Below are 18,876 nucleotides of genomic sequence, written 5' to 3' on the forward strand. Positions count from 1 at the left end.
TTTAATGATTTAGCTCCCAGCCAGCGCTCCTCGACGCAAAACCTCCACTGCATCATCAGCTTTAGGCCATGACGGCCATGGATCCTGGTTCGGTTTCAACGAAATGGAGCCCAATCGGCTAATGACGTGTCGCCCCGGCTTGCTGGCATGATCGAGAGGGGGAAGAAGCGTTAATTGCTGCTTGCATGGGGGATAGCGTGCATAATTTTTAATGCTCGGGCGTTGGAACATATCCACCGAAACTAATTGCAGCTGTTTCGCAACCAATAATCAATCAACAACCATGGCCTCTTCCTCGGCATGGAAGTCGAGTCTCTCGTCCGTAGATCGATATGAGATTATATCAAAAATGTATGCCTTATAACTTTTTGTTTCATTTCTCTCTTTTTGTTAAGCAATGGCTGCTGACACTCGACGCACAGCTCAGAATCTCTCCCCTCGCGTGACGTGAATGAGGCCATCGCCATTGAACAAGCTGCATACGACAACTCATCTTCACGGGTATGCTATCCATTGCGTTGCAACTCAACTCAACTCAATTGACGTCAATTAATTACTAACAAAAATATCTAGGAAGAATACGACTCTGCTTGTGAACCTAAACCCGCCAATTCTTCTCCTCCGCCCTCACACTCACCTACCTTCTCACCAGCTCTCACAGAGTCAAGCTCCGGCGTCCGCATCGGCTCATATCTCAACTGCACGCCCATATCAAACGGCATAACCTCTGAAGTCTTTCGCTCTCAATCTGGAGACAAAGCTCTCAAAGTCATTGTCTCCCACCAAAACCTCGAGCCGCACAATCCCCTCCGCGAGGTCAAGATCCTACAGACGCTCAATCCGCCATGCATCCCTCTACTCGAGACATTCCGCGACCAAGAGCAGCGCCTCGTCCTCGCCTTTCCCTACATGCCGCTCACACTTGCAGACCTTCTAGATAAGAGCTCTGCGTTGGAAAAGGTCCAAATTCAATCCATCTTCACCGACGCCCTCAACGCCCTCCAGGCCATCCACAAGCAGGGCATCATCCACCGCGACATCAAGCCCTCCGCCATCCTCCTCTCCTCCCCCTCCGGCCCTGCATACCTATCCGACTTCGGCACCGCCTGGCACCCCGAATTCTCCTCCCTCTCAGAGCCATCAACCGCCAAAATCCTCGATATCGGCACCGGGCCCTACCGCGCTCCCGAGGTGCTCTTCGGCAACAAATCCTACTCCGCCGCCGTCGACATGTGGGCGCTGGGCGCCATGCTCGCAGAGGCCATCCGCTCGCCTCCAGCGCCGCTATTCGAGTCGCGCCCCGTACACGAGGATGGCAACCAGCTGGGCCTGATTCTGAGCATCTTCAAGACATTGGGCACGCCCACGCCCGAGACATGGCCTGAAGCGAAGGAGTTTCGGGTCACGCCCTTTGAGCTATGGACCGTGTTCCCACCCAGGGAATGGGAGGTGATTTTACCGCATGTCGATGCAGGGTTCAGAGACGCCGTAGCGAGATTAGTTCGCTACGATGGGAGCAGGGCTTCGGCCGAGGAGGTATGTCGTGTCTGAGCCAAAATTTTCACATTACGGTTACAAAGTCGCTAACAAGTCTTTTGTCTTTGCAGGCTTTAACATTCAAATGCTTCACAAGTGATGAGTAAACTCGACGACAAAATCATTGTAAAATATACAACCCTCTATACGCATCTTGCGGGGTCTTCTCATATACATCTTGCATAATTCATCATATACATTAAATAACCCATCATGATACATAACAATGCCTATTCAAACAAAAAAAAAATCTCGTCCATCCAAACAATAATTAGCAATCCCTCTAACCACGTCTCCTCTTTTGCGTATCAGCCCCCAGGTAATCAATTGGATTTCTACACAGCGGGCACGTATTCTGGCTACTCGTCTGGAACCACTTATACAAGCATGATCGGTGGAACAAGTTTTTGCACGTCGTGCATCGCTTGTCCGCCATGCGCTTGTCTGCCGCGATGACGCTGTAGCAGATGGCGCACTCGGTCTGACCCTTGAGCGCGCCCACAATGTTTCGCTTGAGGATCTGCACACCGTCCACGACGCTGCCGCCGGAAAACGTAATCACGCCCTGAGTCGTCATGATCCAGCTGTTCCACGTACGGTCCTTGACGGCCACAGCTTCCTGGCCCGAAACTGTGACGGCTTCGATAGGGTAGTTTGGCGAGACTTTGATAACGATGGAGGCTGTTAGCTCGTCGATTTCGTAGCCTACAATGACTTCTCTCGCGTTTTTAGAGATCTTAACGAGGACCTCTTGCTCCTCGTCTCCAGGAGCCTCCTGCTCATCCGCCCATGTTTGGACCTCGTCAAGGGCCTCCGAGATGATCAGAGGCGAAAAATACTTTGTCGTCCACGCTTCCACCGCAATACGCGTTTGCTTAGAGCGGCAGTCCAGATACCAGGCCTTGAAGAGACCGGGAATATATTTCAGCGTGAGATAGTACAGGTGCACGAGCAGCCAGTGCATGCTCCTTTCCTCAGGCTCTGATCTGGCGACCTTGATGTCGTAGTCTTGGATATGCTCTGTACCAAGTTGCTCTCTCTCGAGGTTTAGAGGCCGTGCGGCAGAGTGGCCAAGCACATCAAACATAAAGTCCAAGAAGGGAGATATGCAACTGTCTGTCTTGAGATTCTCCGTAAAGTCATTTCTCAGCTTGTATGATGATGCAGAATAGGCGTCGAAGACGAGCTTCCACGACAGCAGGTAGCTTCGAATCGGGGAAGGGAACAAAGCCAGCACGTCGTCGGGATACCGATCCAGAGTTGGTGCGTCAAGAAGTAATGATAGCAGTTCATCCGGCAACCGAGCCTCTTTACAAGCATAAACTGTTAGTCTGAACTCACTAAAGGTATGAGGATATGAGTTATCTTACCTGTTTTATCCAAGACAGTGTCAATAGATCGTTGCTCTTGGATGGCTGGAATCGCCCTGTGCAGAATATCAAAAGCCGCTGTCTGAATATCCTGAGACTCTGAAGCAACCAGCTCATAAATATCCGAGACGTCCTTGATACTTTTGATCGACACCTTTTCCACTTCTCGGCATAGCATGGCATCAACAATCTCCAGTGGTTGGCTGCTAGCACCGCGAGGCAGCTTGAGCAGCCCAATCAAAGACTTGGATCGCTTGCTTGCTGATTCTCTGAGGGCATCCTGCAGGTCGTCATTGGGATCTTCCAGGCTCTTCAGCGTCTTAATAAGTTTAAGAGAAGAGTGGATGAAAGGCAGGGCATCTGGAAGAGGATACTCAACTGCTCTGTCCCACAGGTCAAGGCTAAAATCGATGGCCTTTTCCCAGTACGATCCAAACACATCGCTCATGCAAGGGAGCAGCTGGTTCAGCACGCGGCAGATCTCGGCAGAGAGAGGAGCACTCAAAGGCTCTTCGTTCTCGAGCCAAGACGTAATCTGCTTGACGGCGAAAACAATGCGGTTGCTGGCTACAGGCAGCTGTCCGCTTTCGTATACTTGCGCAGCTAGATTAAGCAGTACGAGCGTTATCATGGTCTTATCACCACTTGCAGAAGCTCCAGCGATGTCACTAACAAGGCGATTAAGGAAAGTGCTCGCAATCTTGGAAGTCTCCAAGGTCTCTCCAAGTCCCGAGAGCATAGCAGCGGCGAGAAGAGCAGTCTCAGGGGCAGCCTTTGTCAGTACTGGTTTGAGCAAAGTCTCTTCCAATTCAGATGACAGGTTGTGAGCCTCAGAAAAGACCTGGATAATCTCACTGAAAGCGCGGGCACTGTACACGCCTCTGGGTGTCAGTTCCTTTGACTCCTCCTTGAGAAGATCAACAAGTCCACGGAAAATGTGGGCCTGCTCATTGTCTACAGAGTTATCCCACCACTTTGACACCAGCGACTTCTTGTTGATGAAGTTCTTCAGCGTAGTCACCAGAGATTCCGCCTCTGACACGGATTCGTCAGACTCCAAACCAAGCCATAGTGAGTTGTCGTCCATGGAGTCGATTTGATCAGTAGCGAGTTGTATAGTGAGGCATTGGATAAAGAGCAACTCAATCTGAAACTCGCGCGGGAGCGTAGCAATAGCAATACCTTCCTTCAAAAGGAGCGCAGAATAAAGAGACATTCTCAGGGGTACAGAGCGGCCTTTTTTGTCTCTGTGTACACGAATCTCGGTCGGATGAGCTGCGGAATTGGTCAAGGTGACTGCGCCACCCAGGCTGTTGGTGATGGACAAGGAAGGATTAATAGGCTGATCCAAGAATGGTGCCAGCTTCTGCATCCAAATGTTTGTGCTTGGGAAGATTTCTTCAACGGCGATGCCTGCGGCGTGTGCTTGTTGAGCCTGCTTGGAGAGAGTTTCAATATCCAGCGATTGGGGACCTGCTCGCTCGAGGTTGTCGTGAATAATCTGGATTACTGGCTGATTTCCAGCTCCATCTCCTTGAAGGATTGCGCGGATTGCAATGGCCTTTGATGAAACAACGCTGTTGCTAATTTCAGTCAAACTCAACAACTGCGCAACCAAGGCAGTATGGAGAGAGCTGTTCCCGGTGAAGAGCTTTGGCTTGCCCTTGGCAAGGATTTCCAAGGCTCTCAGCGCTGGCTCCACAAACTCGGGCTCTTTGTCGAGGATTTCCAGTACTTTCTCAGAGAGCTGCTTGCAGCTCTCGTCAGAAAGGCCTTGGCCGCTCATACCAGCTTCCAGCAGACCCCATCCGGAGGCTTCGCCCTTCACAGCCTCGATTGCTTCCGTTACGATGTAAGTCTGGAGCTTGGCATTGCCTTGAGTAATCTCAGAGGCCTTTTCTTCAGAAATAAGGGATGTAAGAGCTGAGTTGCGAACAGCACGATCAGAAACTTCCGACAATGCCTCGACCCAGGATACCCAAATCTTGCGGTAGGTCTGTTCTCTTGATGGAATTGCCCCTAGGAGGTTAAGGCACGAAAGAAGAGGTCTGCTTGAAGCAGACTGAATAACCTTGTCGATTGAGTCTCCAGCAGCTGCAGCCAAAAATTCGGCAGTCTTGTCTCCTGTCTCGCCGTCGAAAAGATGCTGAGAGGTGCTAAGTGCGTACTCTAGTACCCCTGCAGCTCCAAATGGTTTCATATTTCGATTTCGTAAAATGTCTATGCAGTGGCTGATGATTTTCTTGGAGGGAGCTGCTGTCTGATCCGGTAGAGACTCCCCGATACTGGCCAGCTTCCTGTGAATTTCTCCGACGAGGCTAAACCATCGGCGGCCTTCCTCGAAAATCTTCTCCTGAGATGACTGATACTCTCGTGACACCTCTGGAAGAGAGTTGGAGATCTTGTTGCATAATATATCGGCCAAACGCTGCCACTCTTCTGCCGATACTGAGACGACATTTTGAGAGCCCCTAAGGATGATAAGATGAGCCTCGACTAGAATAGTCATGGCGTTTGGCCCAAGAGGAATAGCCACAGGCTTGTCGGATATGGTTAGGAGGGAGTTTTCGAAAAGGGGGCAAATCTGGCGGCGGGCGAATTCGAGCTTCTCATCTTCGGAAAGATTTCTATTCAGGCGTTTAAGTGTATCGATAAAGCACTTCCACGCCATGGAGGTATTCGTCCGGGGCTCCTCACGGTTCGTCACACCGGCCTTTACGGCATCCAGGAATTCAGAAGCAGTCTCTAGCTTCTTCATCTGGTCTTCTGGGAGGACAGAAATGAGCTCGTCAAGGTGTTCCCAATACTTGGCAGGGCAGCCTTGTGAGCCCTTTTCGATAAACTGCCGTAGCCGCAAGAGCGCAGGCTTCTTTTCTTTGGGGGAAGGCGTCCAGATATCGGGGGCAACTTGTGATAGCCTCGTCAGGGCTCGGACATAGTCGAGCGCGGAACCACTCTGGCTCGTCTTGAGGCCACCTGTGACTATGGCCTGTTTCGCCTGGGTAGACTCGGCATAGGGAAGTTTGCGACTGAGGCACGTAATGACAAGGTGGCATACGGATTTTCGCACAGACGAGTCGTTGAAGGTGATGGCGCGCCACACAGTCTCCTCGTCAAAGAATTCGTCGAGTTTGTGGCTCTGTTTGCTGATTTCTTCGTCGTTTAGCCGCTGGAGGAGACTGAGAACCAGTGACAAGCTGCTGGCAATGACCCTGAGATATTTAGCTTCTGCGTCATCCTTGGTCGTTGATCTCTCATCGCTCAGGGTATCTTGTGTCTCCCGGATCGCATCAATGGCGTAGTCGAGGATCTGCGTCTGGCATTTTCTCCAAAACGCTGCAACCTTTTCGGGAGTGTTGATGAAGGAGGAGAGACCATCACTGGCGGCGCGCGCAACTCCTCGATCTCGGTCGTAGAGGCCGGCCAGCCACGCACCGACGATCTTTGGTATATGTCGTTCTGCACGCCTTCTTGCAGACTTGATAACCTCAAACTGCAGGTTGTGAGCCAATTCGCGCACTCGGCGAGCGTTGTCAATGGCGGTTCGTGGGTAGATGTCGGTCCAGACGTCCAGAATGGCATCCTCGACGCCGCCGCTCTTCTCAAAGGGCTGCGCCTGCACATACGCCAGCAAATCTTCCAGGGCTTTGGTCTTTGTGGTGCTGTCCTTCTTCAGCAGGTTCTTGAGAGACACAACGACATTCGGATCCGACACGGCGCTAAATGACGGGGGTTCGGTGAGGTACGACAGGGTGCCAGTCCCGCCCGGGGCACCGAAGCCGCCGAACTTGGCTCCCGGAGCACGGCTGGCGGCGGCGGTGCGCTTCATGGTTGGTCGGTCTGAGAGAGGGTGAAGCTGCAGAGGGGGCGGGGGGAGGAGGAAGCGCGGGAAAAGGAGGGTGTTGCGCGAGGCTGAAGGAGCAAGAAGCGCTTCGCGATGGTGATGAGGATTTGGAGGTTCGAAATTGTGGAAGAGGGACCTAAAATTACTAATGGCTCGATGCTACAACCCACTGCAAAAGCCGCCTGTGATGTCAGCATCGCCTGCCAGAGCGCTTGCAGCTCGCCGCGTTTAGTGACGAGTCACGCCGGTTATAGCGGGGTTTCTGCTGAAAGTCCTTTATCGATATGGGCAGTAGCGAGCATTAGGTAAGCGCCGTTAGGAATCTCGACGCATTTAAGCTTCTGTATTTGAAATCAAGCTGGACGGACAGCTGCTATTGTCTAAATAGGAATTATGTTTACATGTAGGAGCTATGGATATATGCCGGGCGACCAATAGAGTATAGCTGATGGATTAGATAGATGATGAAAGATGTATTAAACACGGCTAATCGCCCAACTTCATTCAGAGGGCAACGATGCTTGCTTCTCTTGTGTGGAATTGTATAAGAGCAACTCTAGACCCAGCTGCGCATAGCTCGATGCCGAATCTTACCTTGATGCTAAGCCTCTCTACCGGTTTAGGCAACACCAGTGGATAAGGTTGCGGGACAGCACAATTAACTCAGCGCATTAGGTAATGTCAGCAAAAAGCACCGTTTTCCAAACTCGAGATCCGACACTCTCGAAGACTTTCCGATGCCTTGAGGCGGTCTGCTGCTGCGGTGTAAGTCGACTAAAATTGGGAGCCTCGCCTGGACCGCTATTTGGTACGACAGAATGACTTGCAGATGCTTGATGAGACGGCTTGTGCCAATGATATGGCGACACACGTGCAAACTGCAGCATCTGACCAACTCCAACTCGTAGAAATAACAGCCCTCCCAAGTCCAGGGGATTTTGGATAATTTCCGTTTTGTCGACTCGAGAAGCGGAAAATGCCCGTTGGCCATGGTGCTGCTGCATGCTAGATACTAGATACGCGGCCCCTGCATAACGCTTGACGAAAACGCCACTCGACATCCGACGCTCTACACACTCCTACCGAATATGGCAGTATTCACATGCGCTGCCGCTCACTTGTGGTAATAAAGCCGGATGGCGACACTGGTGCGATGCATATCTGGCATCATACGAGGAGGTGGTACTGCTAATATTACCATGGGCTTGCAAGTACCTACTAGTTGTATGTAGTGCTCCCTCCATGTTAACGAGATGAGGGAATTTATCCTCGAGCCTCCTGATACGCACTCAAAGTGCTGCCCGTGCATCCGCCGAGTTGCCACTGGCCCGCCCAAGCCGCGTTTGCCCTCCCACACCAACAAAACGCTGGCGGCAAAATAGATCGTCGTCCCAAGTGCCATGTGTCTTTTCCCTTGTTTGTACCGTTGCAGTGCGTGTTGCAGTGAGTGATGCACGCCTTTTGCATGTCTTTTGCCGGCCACACCCGCGCTGCATTGCTGCAACTGTCTGAGCATCACGACCAAGCAGTGTCTCAGCGTCTGTTCCCTCTCTCCCCATGGAATCTGGGCCTTTCCCACATAAAACAAACTAAATCAAACCACCGCTCCAGGTCAACGCTGCTTCATCTTCAGCCCGTTTTCACGTGATCCCTGTCTCGTCTCTGGCATCCTCTTCGCCCCCAGACGCTGCAAATGGCCATGATTGGCCTCTGTCGAGGCGGCTTGGCTCGGTCAATTCGGCCACCAACCCCACTGTGACGTCGTCCCAGCTCTACCCCGGCCTCTAAAACGCGCTGAGAAGGCTCCAACTCGCTTGAAATCGCTGGTGGGGAATCTGGGGCCCCTGCATATATGTGGATGGTGCATCTTGGAGTCGATGCTAGTGAGCACCGAGCATCAGAAGCAGAATTGCCATTGATTGCTGCCTGCTGCCAGTGTTTGCGTATCTCCCTTGCCGTACCGTGCAGTGGCGGTGGTGCTTATTGCGGTGCTGCAATTCCACTGCTGGGGACGTATGTGGCGAGCCTTGATAGGTACATCCAGCTCCAGCATCCAGCTTCCGATGGCAAAACTTACAGCACCTCTGCGCTGCTGGAGGCTCTGAAGAGTTCAAGTCTTGCTCCAAACGGGGCAGTTCCGCCAGCCAGCTCCGGGAGTGGAGCGTGCAACGAGCCACTGAACTGAACCCACCGTCCAGCGCTCTTTAGCGGATTTACCCCGCAGGCAGTGCCGGGCCTCGCTGACCCCAGCGCGGTGACCAGAGTTGGTTCACCTTCAGTCCAGATAAGCCGCTGATGTTCATCCCACGACTCGATACTTGTTACTTAGTAGCTGCCCTCGCACGTCGTGGCCTTCTCTTTTTTTCTCTCTCACTCTCTTCTCTTCTTCTTTTCTTCCTCTTAATCCTCCCTCCATATCACCACCAAACGCTTACTCGCCCTTCACCTTTCACTTACAATACTCGGCTGCCTCTGTATATACCATTACAGCCTTGGTGGTCGAATTAACCGCTCTTCTTACGACGACCTCTATTCTGCTCTGGTCGTTCCCCGCACTGCCCGGTTCTGCCCGAGTTCCATGTCACATGCAATTGCTGCTGTTGGGGTGATTCAGTTTGACGTTTCCTGTCTGGTATGTGATTTCATGGCTCCATTGTGACGTTGCCAATACCCTGTTTTTCGCGGCAGACCAAAATGGTGTGCTAATGCTGATTTGTCGCCAGACCCGGTAGTGCATCCTTTGCTCCGCGATTGGCTCGATACTTTCCTTCACAATGCTGCCAGCTTCGCAAATCGCCTCGCCTCGTGCAAGGCTTCTACTCGCCCGCGGTGCTCTGGCTTCTGCGCAATCAAGTACCAGCCAACAATGCCGACAGTTCTGCGGCTTCGATCTTGGACGCCAGCGTCAGCGCGTCTATGCCTTGAAATATATGGTTAACAAGCGATGGGAGAACCCCAAATCAGGGAGCACCAAGACACCCACCTCTTCTTCCGGAAAATACACCAGAGTAAAGGACATCAAGTCTTGGTCGGATGACTTGTCTGGAGCCCGCCCCGGTCGCAATATCGAAGATGTCGAGCGAGAGGCGATCAACCATCTGTTCAACAAAGAAGATAGCGTATGGACATTGTTGCACAATCTCCGACAGCAAATGCATCCACACCGTGGCTCCGGCAAAGTTACAGCTGAGAACGTTTTGAAAGCCACTACAGGTGACAGCCTCAACTTTATTGATCCCATCACCAACCGCAGAGTGACCCCCGCCGAGCGTGGCAAATACTCGGCTACAGGCTTCGATGATCCGAATGCACCTCGAAAATTGACCCCTGAAGAGGAGTCTAAGCAGTACACAGATCTCGGCGACTACAAGCCCTCTAAATGGAACGAGCCCGATGGCCTACCCCATCTAACCCCTGAGGAGCGCTCCAAGATATACGAGGACTTGCCCGAGTACTCTAAAATGAAGATTGACAATCCAAACGCACCACGAAAGCTGACGCCCGAAGAAGAGTCAAAGAATTACGATGATTTGGACAAGTATAAGCCAGTATCGTGGAATGAGCCCGACGGCCTCCCACAGCTTACACCGGAAGAGAAATCGAAACTCTACGACGATCTTGACAAGTACGGCCCCGTCAAGTGGAATGAGCCCGACGGATTGCAGGAGAGAAGCCAAGAAGAAAAGTCCAAGGATTACAAGGACCTGCATAAATATGGCCCTGCCACCTGGGATGAGCCAGATGGCCTTCGTCGCCTGACTCCTGAGGAAAAGTCGAAACAATACACAGATCTGCATGCGTACGGCAGCCCTTTCACCTGCAGGGAATCTGTTCTCAAGGACTATGAGGCCATTCAGAACGACCCCACGCCAAAGGCAGACCCAATTCCTGCCAAGGTTGAGGTACGTGACTGTAAGCCAGAGCAATATGATGACCTGGACAAGTACGGACCTGTTCGCTGGAATGAGCCCGATGGCCTTCGCCCATTGACCCCTGAGGAGCTCTCTAAAAACTACGAGGACCTCTACCGATATGCGCAGTATCCCAATGCCGGCCCCACGGTTCCACGAATTCATCCGGAAGAGGCATCCAAAGCATACAAAGACTTGCCCCAATACTCTGCATTCCCTAATGCAGGACCGGCGGTGGAAAGAATCCATCCCGAAGAAGCCTCCAAGGTCTACAAGGACCTTCCTGGCTATGCCGTTGACGGATATGTAGAACCAGAGAAGACTCAGCACATCCACCCCGAGGAGTTGACAAAGAATTACACTGACTTGGGCGCATATGAGCCTCAGACCTTTGACTCTCCTGATACCCCTTATCCCATGCACCCTGAGGAGGCTTCCAAGGCGTACAAGGATCTTCATGGTTACAAGGTAGCCCCTCCAGATGTGGAGAGCGAGTTGGAGGCTCCGGATGCTGTTGCTGCTAGCCTTGAGTCTTATGACGCAAAGCTGTCGGGGGAGGAGAGCTCTCTGGAGACGTTGACAGCGGATGAGGTGCGAAGTCAGGTACTGAGCAGGGCCAATGTGGGTGCTCAAGAGATGGCAGCAGAAAAAGATGAAACAGACATGGAATTGAGTTCTATGGATGAAAGTTTTCCCAGTGAGTTGTCAAAGTCCGAATCCGAACCGATCGAACCGATCGAACGCATCACCAGCAACCTGGCCCAGCTACGCGCCGAGAAGGACCCCTACTCTAACGATCCAAAGGGACTAGAAATTAGCTATTCTGAGGAGTGTGGCAGCGAGACGGCGGCGGCCGTAGCCAAGCACTACGAGTCCTCGCCAGCCTCCGCTGCAGCGGTAACAGATGAGCCAACCATGTACAAGATCCTCGCCTACGACACGTCAACAGAATCTGTTAGCGTTGCAGAGACCACATCCGACGATCACGACGTTTCTACTCCCGCAAAACTGACGGACGTGTTGCTGCAACTGTCGCACCCGTCCAAATTTCTCCCTTACTTTAAACCACTACAGGAGCACGGCTACGATATCCAATCAGGCGGCGGCGATGTGCTCATTTTCCGCAAGAACCGGCCTGCTTCCCCCAACGCCAGCGATCTCCCTTCTGACCCGGCGCCCAGCAGCACAAACACCACTCGCATCAACCCGGTTGATATGATGGGACAGTCTGTGACGGGCAACTTTGCCAGTCCCACTGGATTCGTTAACTACGACGACAGCCTTGAGGACTACCACAAGAAACGAACACCACCTTTCCGTAACCCTAATACGCAGAGGGGCAACCCCGAGCGAAACGAGCCAGTAGCTCCCGAGAAGAAGAAGAGGAGCTTTGGCAGGAAGCTGGTGATGGGCACTGTCTGGGTGGGAGGAGCCGCGTACGCTGTTGGGGCTGTGGCAGAGCATCTGTCTACGGCGGCCAAATAAGCAGAACGCTCCAACGCTACATATTTGATTACTTTTTTTTCTCTTGTTTCTTTTTTCCCTTGTTCCTTTTTTTCCAAGGTTGGCTGCATAACGGGCCACTCCCACGACGATATGCATAGGCTCGGGAGTAGGAGTTTGTTTTGTCTTTTATCATTTCTCCTCTTACACTTTTTCTTCTTCTCCCCTTACCACTTTTCTTTCTTCTTTTCTTCTTGTTGTTATTTACTACGGGATCAAGTTTGAAATACCCCCATCGATCGCGAATGCGGGCTGGGAGCGACATGTCGCGAATCATGATTGCTTTTCTTTTCCTGTTCTTTTTTTTCAACTGTCTGTACATTAGCTAGCAGTTTTCTGGCTCAGGCCGGCTTGAATTGGAATCTCCCAGTTGGTGTCAAATATGTGTCTGGATGATGTGTGCATGTGTGGCTGAAAGATGTAAGATGATGCGTATACCTCATAAAGACTAATAGGAGTGATTGACTATTATAACAGGAAGCTATTTTGATTGATATAAACTAGCTCATGATGTTTGACGTGCCAATTCATTCTTTTAGGTCGTATATTCATTCCATGGTTCCCAGTTTCCCGTATTTCCTTTGCATGCTAATTGTCATTTCCCTTTCTTTTTTTCTTTTCTTTTTTTTTTTATGCTCATGCTATGCAGCCCATTGTGATTCCATTTTGCCATATTCCCATACAAACAAGCAACACTCTATCACTCTCTTTTCATTTTCAACAAGACATCATAATGATTGTACTTTTTTTTTTTTTTTCCTTTTTCCAAATCATGATGTTGTTCAGCTTAGCCCCTCTCCGTAAACCCCTGATGCCCCGACCTCACGCCATCAATGCCGCTCATCTGCAGCGCGTGCTTCTGGTCCTGGCTGCTCCAGCTGAGGCGGCGGTCGAGCGAGCTGGGCTTCCAGGTGGACGAGTGTTGTATGGCGGACTGGCAGGCGGGGGAGGAGTCTTGGGGGTGGAAAGACTGTGGTTGTTGAGCTGGAGAGACAGTTAGCATTGTTGAATTGAAATGATTATGATGATGATGAGGGAGGGAATGAGGGACTGACTCTTGGTTGGGGTGACTGGTGGTGAAGAGTCCATTGTTGGATATCTTTTTCGTAGTGGTTGAGATGTATGTTGGGTGGATGCTGTCTGCAGGTATTGACTGTTCGACAGTGGTAGATTGATATATAGGTAGGTAGGTCTAGCTATAAGTTAATACCACATCACATCATCAAGCGTCATGCAATAAACATCACATAGAGAGGCAAGGACAATACATACCAATATAATTGTTTGTTTCAACAGCTAGGTTTTGTTTCAATAGCTAGGTAGATAATTCGGTAAAGCTGCAGATAAAAAAAAAAGAATAAACACAGCCGCACCCCCAGCTATATTTATACTCTCACCTTTCCCCTCACAATTTCCCTTTTCAACCACTATATTCCTGCCCAAAAGAGCTCAGATCGTGCTCCCTAAGCTCTCGCCACCCAAAATGCGGGGGTTCCGGAATCGAATTAGTTGACGTGTATAGCTTTTGGGTTTTTTTGGGGGGGAGGCGCCGCTAATCCCGCGTACATCATACGACGCTGCGGTGATGCAGGTGGTGTTACATTGGAATCCTGAGCGCGTAAAACTTAAATAAATGGCGAGGTTCATTACATAAAAGTATCGAGATCTGAGATGGGCTCCAATAATCAAGCTTGGATATTAAACATTATAAATTAATTAAGCAGACAATCACGATAGGCCGCATTCGCCATCACGTAACAAGGAGATTTTCGCGTCGATAGTCTCGGCGGCGTCACACAATGCCGCTTGAGCCAGTTTCATTGGCGAGGGGCGAATACGACTCGGGTCGATCAGGTGCGTCATGGTATTTTTCTTTAAGAGTGACTTGAATTTTCATTTTTTTCTAAGTGCCCTCAATCTGTAATGTGTAATGCAATGTGATGTGATGGGCTTCGGGGCTGGCTATACTATGTATATGTACAGGTGTAGCAGGTGTAATAATTTCAACAGGTGCAGGGGGATGTCAATGGATGTTTGCCTCCGCAGAATTTTTGCTCTCATCCCATCTTTCTTCATGTTGTTTGAGGCTGTCTGCGCCTTCATTCTTCTGTTCATTCTCTTCCCTTCTCTGCAAACTCAACATTGACAATCAAATCACAATATCAAGGGGGTTACCAAATAACTCCTTCAGACGTGGATGGCTGCGACGATGCGTCGGGGCGTCATGAGCAAAGTCAGACAAAAACTCCTTACAAGTTCCCAGTTCCCCATTCCCTTTTTTTGCCATATCCTCCCACGTAGCTGAATTTCCCACCGAATTGACTCCTTTCCAGGCCGAGGAGCGGCCCAAATGGAACGCAGGAGAACCAGAAAGAAACAGGGCAAAAAACACACAAACTTCATTTCTCCTTCATCCCATCGTGACTATTATCGCCACATGGACGAGGAAAAGAAAGACCCAATGATAAAACACATCTTACAAGTCTCGTCCACAGCAATAAACAAGAGGGCCTCCACATAGGTGATCCACCTTGGGGGTTGCCTCGAAAAAAAAAAAGGCGGGTATTGATTTTTTATATGCGAGTCCATAACAATTCAATCAATCGTTCCTCCGTGTAATTTCGTTGTTTTTGTTTTTTTGTTTTTATGAAAATAGATGTCCGATGTCGCTTCCCATTACATCGAATTGGTGTTCTCCATAACACGTCCGGCTCAAGGCGTCTTAGGGCGCTTCCAGTAGTATTGCTAGACGGGGAACGCGTTAATAATGGAGTCTAAAATGGAATCAAAATACGTAAGCTAAAAAACAAAACACTAACCTTGTGCTGCTTTCGGCACGCCCGCAGACTGGGCTTCCGCAGTCCATCCACAACCGCCGCCCGTCGATTATCGTCGGTGTCGGCCTCGGGGATGTAGTAATACTCGCTCTCCAGAGCCTTGCCGGCAGCGTCCTTGCCCTGGCGCTCGATGATGCCAATGCATGCAGTGGTCTCGATGAGCACCCTCAAAGCATCCCGGGTGAGGTCCTTTGTTTGCTCGGCAGGCAGGTTATGCATGATGGTGGACAGCGGGGTGGAAGACAGCCGGGAGTAGGCGAGCTGGTTGATGACATGGTTGGAGATGGCGGCATCGGCTTCCGAGAGAATCTTTGGGAGCTTCTCTTCCTCTTCCTCTTCCTCTTCTTCCTCTTCTTCTTCTTTCTTTACTTCTTCCTTCTCATCCTCCTCTTCCCGCTTTGATCGACCAGTCGGGGTGGGGGTTTGTTCACGAGAAGCCTCCTTCTTTGCCCTTTTGCGTGGGCTGGTCTCGGCACTGTCCAAATCCCGGGTCGATTTCCTAGGCACCAGAGTATCGGTCGAGCCCTTCTTCAAGGCCCGCTTGGAAGAAGTCACGCGAGGCGATTTCGTCGAGATGGATGCCATGCGGCCCGAGATGTTGGCGCCGTAAGGGCCAAAGGAGTGGATGATGGGATCATTTTCCTCGTCCGGATCACTCTCGTCCTCCTCATCGGGTTCAAAATCGCTGGAGAAGCTGGCCGTAACCTCGGACCGCATGCTAATGGAGATATCAGGGTCCTCTTGGCCATCAGAGTCTGGCAGGTTTTCCTCGTCCTCGTAAATCTGGATGCCGGTCTCTTCGTCTGCTGCTACCACAGACCGTCGTCGAGGTGCCGGAGTGGGGCTATCAGGGGACTGGATACGTGCAGCACCTCGCCGCAGAGGGGATGCCTGCAGCATGGCCGAGGCCCTCGTCTGCGAGCGTGGCGGCGAGTCTTCCCAGCTGGCATCTGACAGGAGACCAGTCGCGTCCACCACCGAGCTGCGCTTAGGCCACTGGATCAGAACGCGGGCATCGTGAACATCAACCATGATTTCAGTTCCCTCAGTCTCGCTAGTGAAGCTGTCGCCCTTTAGCAGTTCCCAAGTTCGGCCCTGGCAGTGCAGCTTCAGACCGTTCCAGCCATTGCAGGTAATCTCGATTTTGTTAGCCTCAAGGGGGGTAGCCGCCTGCAGATATCGGGCCTTGACATGCACGCGTGAGATGAGACGGTTGGCAGAAAGCTGGAAGTGAGATGAGTTGGAAGAGCGGCCCATCAGCAGCATCTCGCCATTCTCGTTCAGCTCAATGGACGGCACGGCTGAGAGGGGCGTCCGCTCAGAGGCGCCTCGACTCAGCTTTTCCCGAAGAGGCGAGCTGGACAAGATGCCGGTGCTGGAGGTTGGGATGTTTGGCGTGGGATACCGCAGATGGGGAGCCGAGCCGACATTCTGGCGTTTGGCAGGCCGCGGCAGGCCAGGCGAGGATGAGGGCTCAAAGGGCGGCAGCAGAGATGGGGCTGGACGCTTCAGAGGTGACGCCAGCGAGGTCGACGAGGCTGAGGCTGAGGCGGATGTTGAAGAGGTTGATGATGCTGACGATGATGTTGTTGTTGTTGATGGAGCGGGGAGCGCCACTTCGGCGGCTGCCGGCTTTCGCGTGGGCGAATCCATAGCTGCTGGTCCAGTGAATTCGGCTGAGGGCGTCAACACGCGATCATTCCCGGTAGTCACTTCGTCTCGTCGTGTTCCTCCCGTCAACTCCAACCTCGAAGCAATGTTTTTTTCCCCTTCCTGTCCTCTTCTCTCGCGGCCAATTTGTCGAAATCGCGTCGGGTAGTCGGTTGGTTTGTTATTACGAGCTTTTCGCCCTCCCCACTTACAAAGGCCCAGCCAGGCGGGCCTAACACGGGATAGGTAGGTAGGTGCACGTCTGCGTATGTGGATGTGTGTGTGAGTTCTACACGATCAGCTATCAAGCAATGCAATCCAATGCTGCTGCAGCTCTCTCTCTTCCTTTTCGTCTTCCCTTTCTTTACTCCTTCTTCCCTTTAATTCCTGTATTCATCGGCCGACCGCAGACCGAAATGAGGGAGCAAAGGATCCACGGGCCGGATGTCGAAGAAGAAAAACAAAGGAATTGGAGGGACCAAGGAAAAAGAGAAGAGGGTCAAGTAGGAAGAAAAGAGAGAGAGGAAGAGAGGAGGGAAAAAAGAGTGACAGGTACCACCGCTATATTTTTTGCCCACACAAATGCAAGGCCAGACGTGGGTTTTGGGAAGGGGTGAGAGAGACCAGGGCTGGGCCTGGCCGAGGCGGTATTTAAACGAGCGGAGACGAGCAGAAAAAAAGAGACCAAGACACGAACGCGCGCGACCAGGGACGCATCGCGTTGGCGTTGGCGTTGTGCAGCGGAAAAAAATCGCTGCTGGTACTTGGCCCGTAGTGGCTGCGACCGCTAAAGTGTAAAATGCTACAGCGCCCTTTCAGCGAGGGAGGGCGCTAGCCGTTGCAAAGTTACAGCGGGCAGAGTGCTAATTTCATGGGCGCGCCAGACGCTGTGGCAACCAAGGGCGGGTGGAGGTGCCGGGGAGAGCTCCCAGTTTTAGGGGGGGGCGCTGCGAGGAATTCCTACTGGGTACTGTACAGGCTGCGAGCTGCTGCTATGGCGACGTCTTCAGCTGCCTGGTAAAAAAGAGAGCATTGCACGAACAATCGGGCGGATGAGCACCCAGTCTGTGTCTGTGCTGCATATACAAGCATTATAATCAATGGGGACTGGACATGGGGGCCCATGGCGTTGGAGTTTTTGCTGATGCTGGAGGCTGGAGCTGGGCTGGAGCTGGAGCTATGGGTTTAGCTAGAGCTGGGCTACAATATGCAGGTCTCTCGCTTGGGTGCATGTTCGACTTGAGTCGACTTGAGTCTGCGTGAATGAATGTATTAGTTGCCGCTCCATGCTAGCACATGTATGTTTTATGTCGGGCGTGGCATCGATTGATTTGATTTGGCTTGTTAAATGGGCAGTCTGTCTGTCAGTGGTACACGTATCAATTAATATGGCAGACTTGCGCTGATGCTGGTGTGTAGTAGCTACTGGTACATAAGTGGTATGCAGCGATATGCACGTGTGGACCAACCTCTGATTATATACATGCACGTTGAACTCTGAGTTTGCTGCTGCTGCAACAGGCAGTTATTCAAGACGGCTATCAAATGTCAATTATCACTTGTCACGCATGCATGTGCTCTCGTACGCATCGCCAAATCGTCTGCCTCTCCCTCCATTGGCATCCATCCAGAGGTACAGAGATACACGCTGGTACCTTGACAATGTTACACGTCCTCACGCACAATCTGCGGCCGAAACTCGCATCAGCCTCTCACATAAAATTGCGTCCATAAAAGCCGCCCTTCGTCTCTCCAATGGAATTCCCGGCAATGGGCTCCATTCGATGGTGCCGACGTGTATGCTAACCACTTGCAACTAGTAATACTGCGCCGTGCCATGATTAATTTCCTCATTCTGCACCACCTCCAGCTTAAACATGTAGCAGGCTCAACTGTAAAACTGCCGCGCCTTTTCTAGCCTCGAATGATACAAGTCGTAGTGCCCGTCACGTCTCCACACGCCTTGGCTCCAGGACCGCGTTTTTGGCTTCTTCCCAACGCATGCAAGCTGTTGAAATTTTCATAACCATTTTGTTTAATTCTCCTCCTCGGCTTTCGCTCAATTAGTCTCTCGCTCTGGTTTTTTTAGCCGCCGGAAAAGAGACCAGGAGAGCATGCAGGTAAGGGCGCCGTGGATGAGATCCCTGTCGGCTTGATTCCCTTTGCAGGCAAGGTCTAGTCGTCGCCATCTGCAGGCCGAGTAATATGCCCCAGTTACCCAGTGC

At 51.6% G+C, this 18,876-nt stretch overlaps 4 protein-coding genes across 4 annotated transcripts; 2 read left to right on the top strand and 2 right to left on the bottom strand.

Annotated features, from left to right (window-relative positions):
- Window positions 1–283: 283 nt before the first annotated feature.
- On the top strand, window positions 284–1,643 carry GGI43DRAFT_386991 (div-4 protein kinase family protein; the record flags this gene model as incomplete). The annotated part of the gene is made up of 4 exons (XM_083203866.1): window positions 284–351; window positions 423–501; window positions 574–1,536; window positions 1,608–1,643. The coding sequence occupies 4 exons, from the start codon at window positions 284–286 to the stop codon at window positions 1,641–1,643; spliced, it is 1,146 nt and encodes a 381-aa protein (XP_083057282.1).
- A 42-nt stretch (window positions 1,644–1,685) lies between these two features.
- GGI43DRAFT_196367 (ubiquitin-protein ligase RKR1) lies at window positions 1,686–7,299 on the bottom strand. The gene is made up of 2 exons (XM_083200017.1): window positions 2,907–7,299; window positions 1,686–2,844 (listed from the first exon to the last, which is right to left on the bottom strand). Exons 1-2 carry the CDS (start codon window positions 6,733–6,735, stop codon window positions 1,820–1,822), a joined length of 4,854 nt encoding a protein of 1,617 aa, XP_083057283.1. The 5' UTR covers window positions 6,736–7,299; the 3' UTR covers window positions 1,686–1,819.
- Window positions 7,300–9,396: 2,097 nt separating this feature from the next.
- On the top strand, window positions 9,397–12,160 carry GGI43DRAFT_196405 (uncharacterized protein). The gene has a single exon (XM_083200018.1). The coding sequence runs from the start codon at window positions 9,525–9,527 to the stop codon at window positions 12,144–12,146; it is 2,622 nt and encodes an 873-aa protein (XP_083057284.1). The 5' UTR covers window positions 9,397–9,524; the 3' UTR covers window positions 12,147–12,160.
- Window positions 12,161–14,721: 2,561 nt separating this feature from the next.
- On the bottom strand, window positions 14,722–16,808 carry GGI43DRAFT_196359 (uncharacterized protein). The gene is made up of 2 exons (XM_083200016.1): window positions 14,984–16,808; window positions 14,722–14,909 (listed from the first exon to the last, which is right to left on the bottom strand). Exons 1-2 carry the CDS (start codon window positions 16,652–16,654, stop codon window positions 14,877–14,879), a joined length of 1,704 nt encoding a protein of 567 aa, XP_083057285.1. The 5' UTR covers window positions 16,655–16,808; the 3' UTR covers window positions 14,722–14,876.
- Between the last annotated feature and the right edge of the window lie 2,068 nt (window positions 16,809–18,876).

Source organism: Trichoderma evansii (genome assembly GCF_050947405.1).
Source record: "Trichoderma evansii strain SZMC 28006 chromosome Unknown GGI43scaffold_22, whole genome shotgun sequence".
Taxonomy (NCBI): Eukaryota; Fungi; Ascomycota; class Sordariomycetes; order Hypocreales; family Hypocreaceae; genus Trichoderma; species Trichoderma evansii.

What these genes read in the sequence shown, in the direction of transcription:
- GGI43DRAFT_196359 (XM_083200016.1), bottom strand. Translation starts at nt 16,654, where the DNA reads ATGGATTCGCCCACGCGAAAGCCGGCAGCCGCCGAAGTGGCGCTCCCC. An exon ending in CGTGCCGAAAGCAGCACAAG is followed by an intron (nt 14,910 to 14,983) that starts GTTAGTGTTTTG and finishes TTCCCCGTCTAG; the next exon opens with CAATACTACTGGAAGCGCCC.
- GGI43DRAFT_196367 (XM_083200017.1), bottom strand. Translation starts at nt 6,735, where the DNA reads ATGAAGCGCACCGCCGCCGCCAGCCGTGCTCCGGGAGCCAAGTTCGGC. An exon ending in CACTGTCTTGGATAAAACAG is followed by an intron (nt 2,845 to 2,906) that starts GTAAGATAACTC and finishes ATGCTTGTAAAG; the next exon opens with AGGCTCGGTTGCCGGATGAA.
- GGI43DRAFT_196405 (XM_083200018.1), top strand. Translation starts at nt 9,525, where the DNA reads ATGCTGCCAGCTTCGCAAATCGCCTCGCCTCGTGCAAGGCTTCTACTC.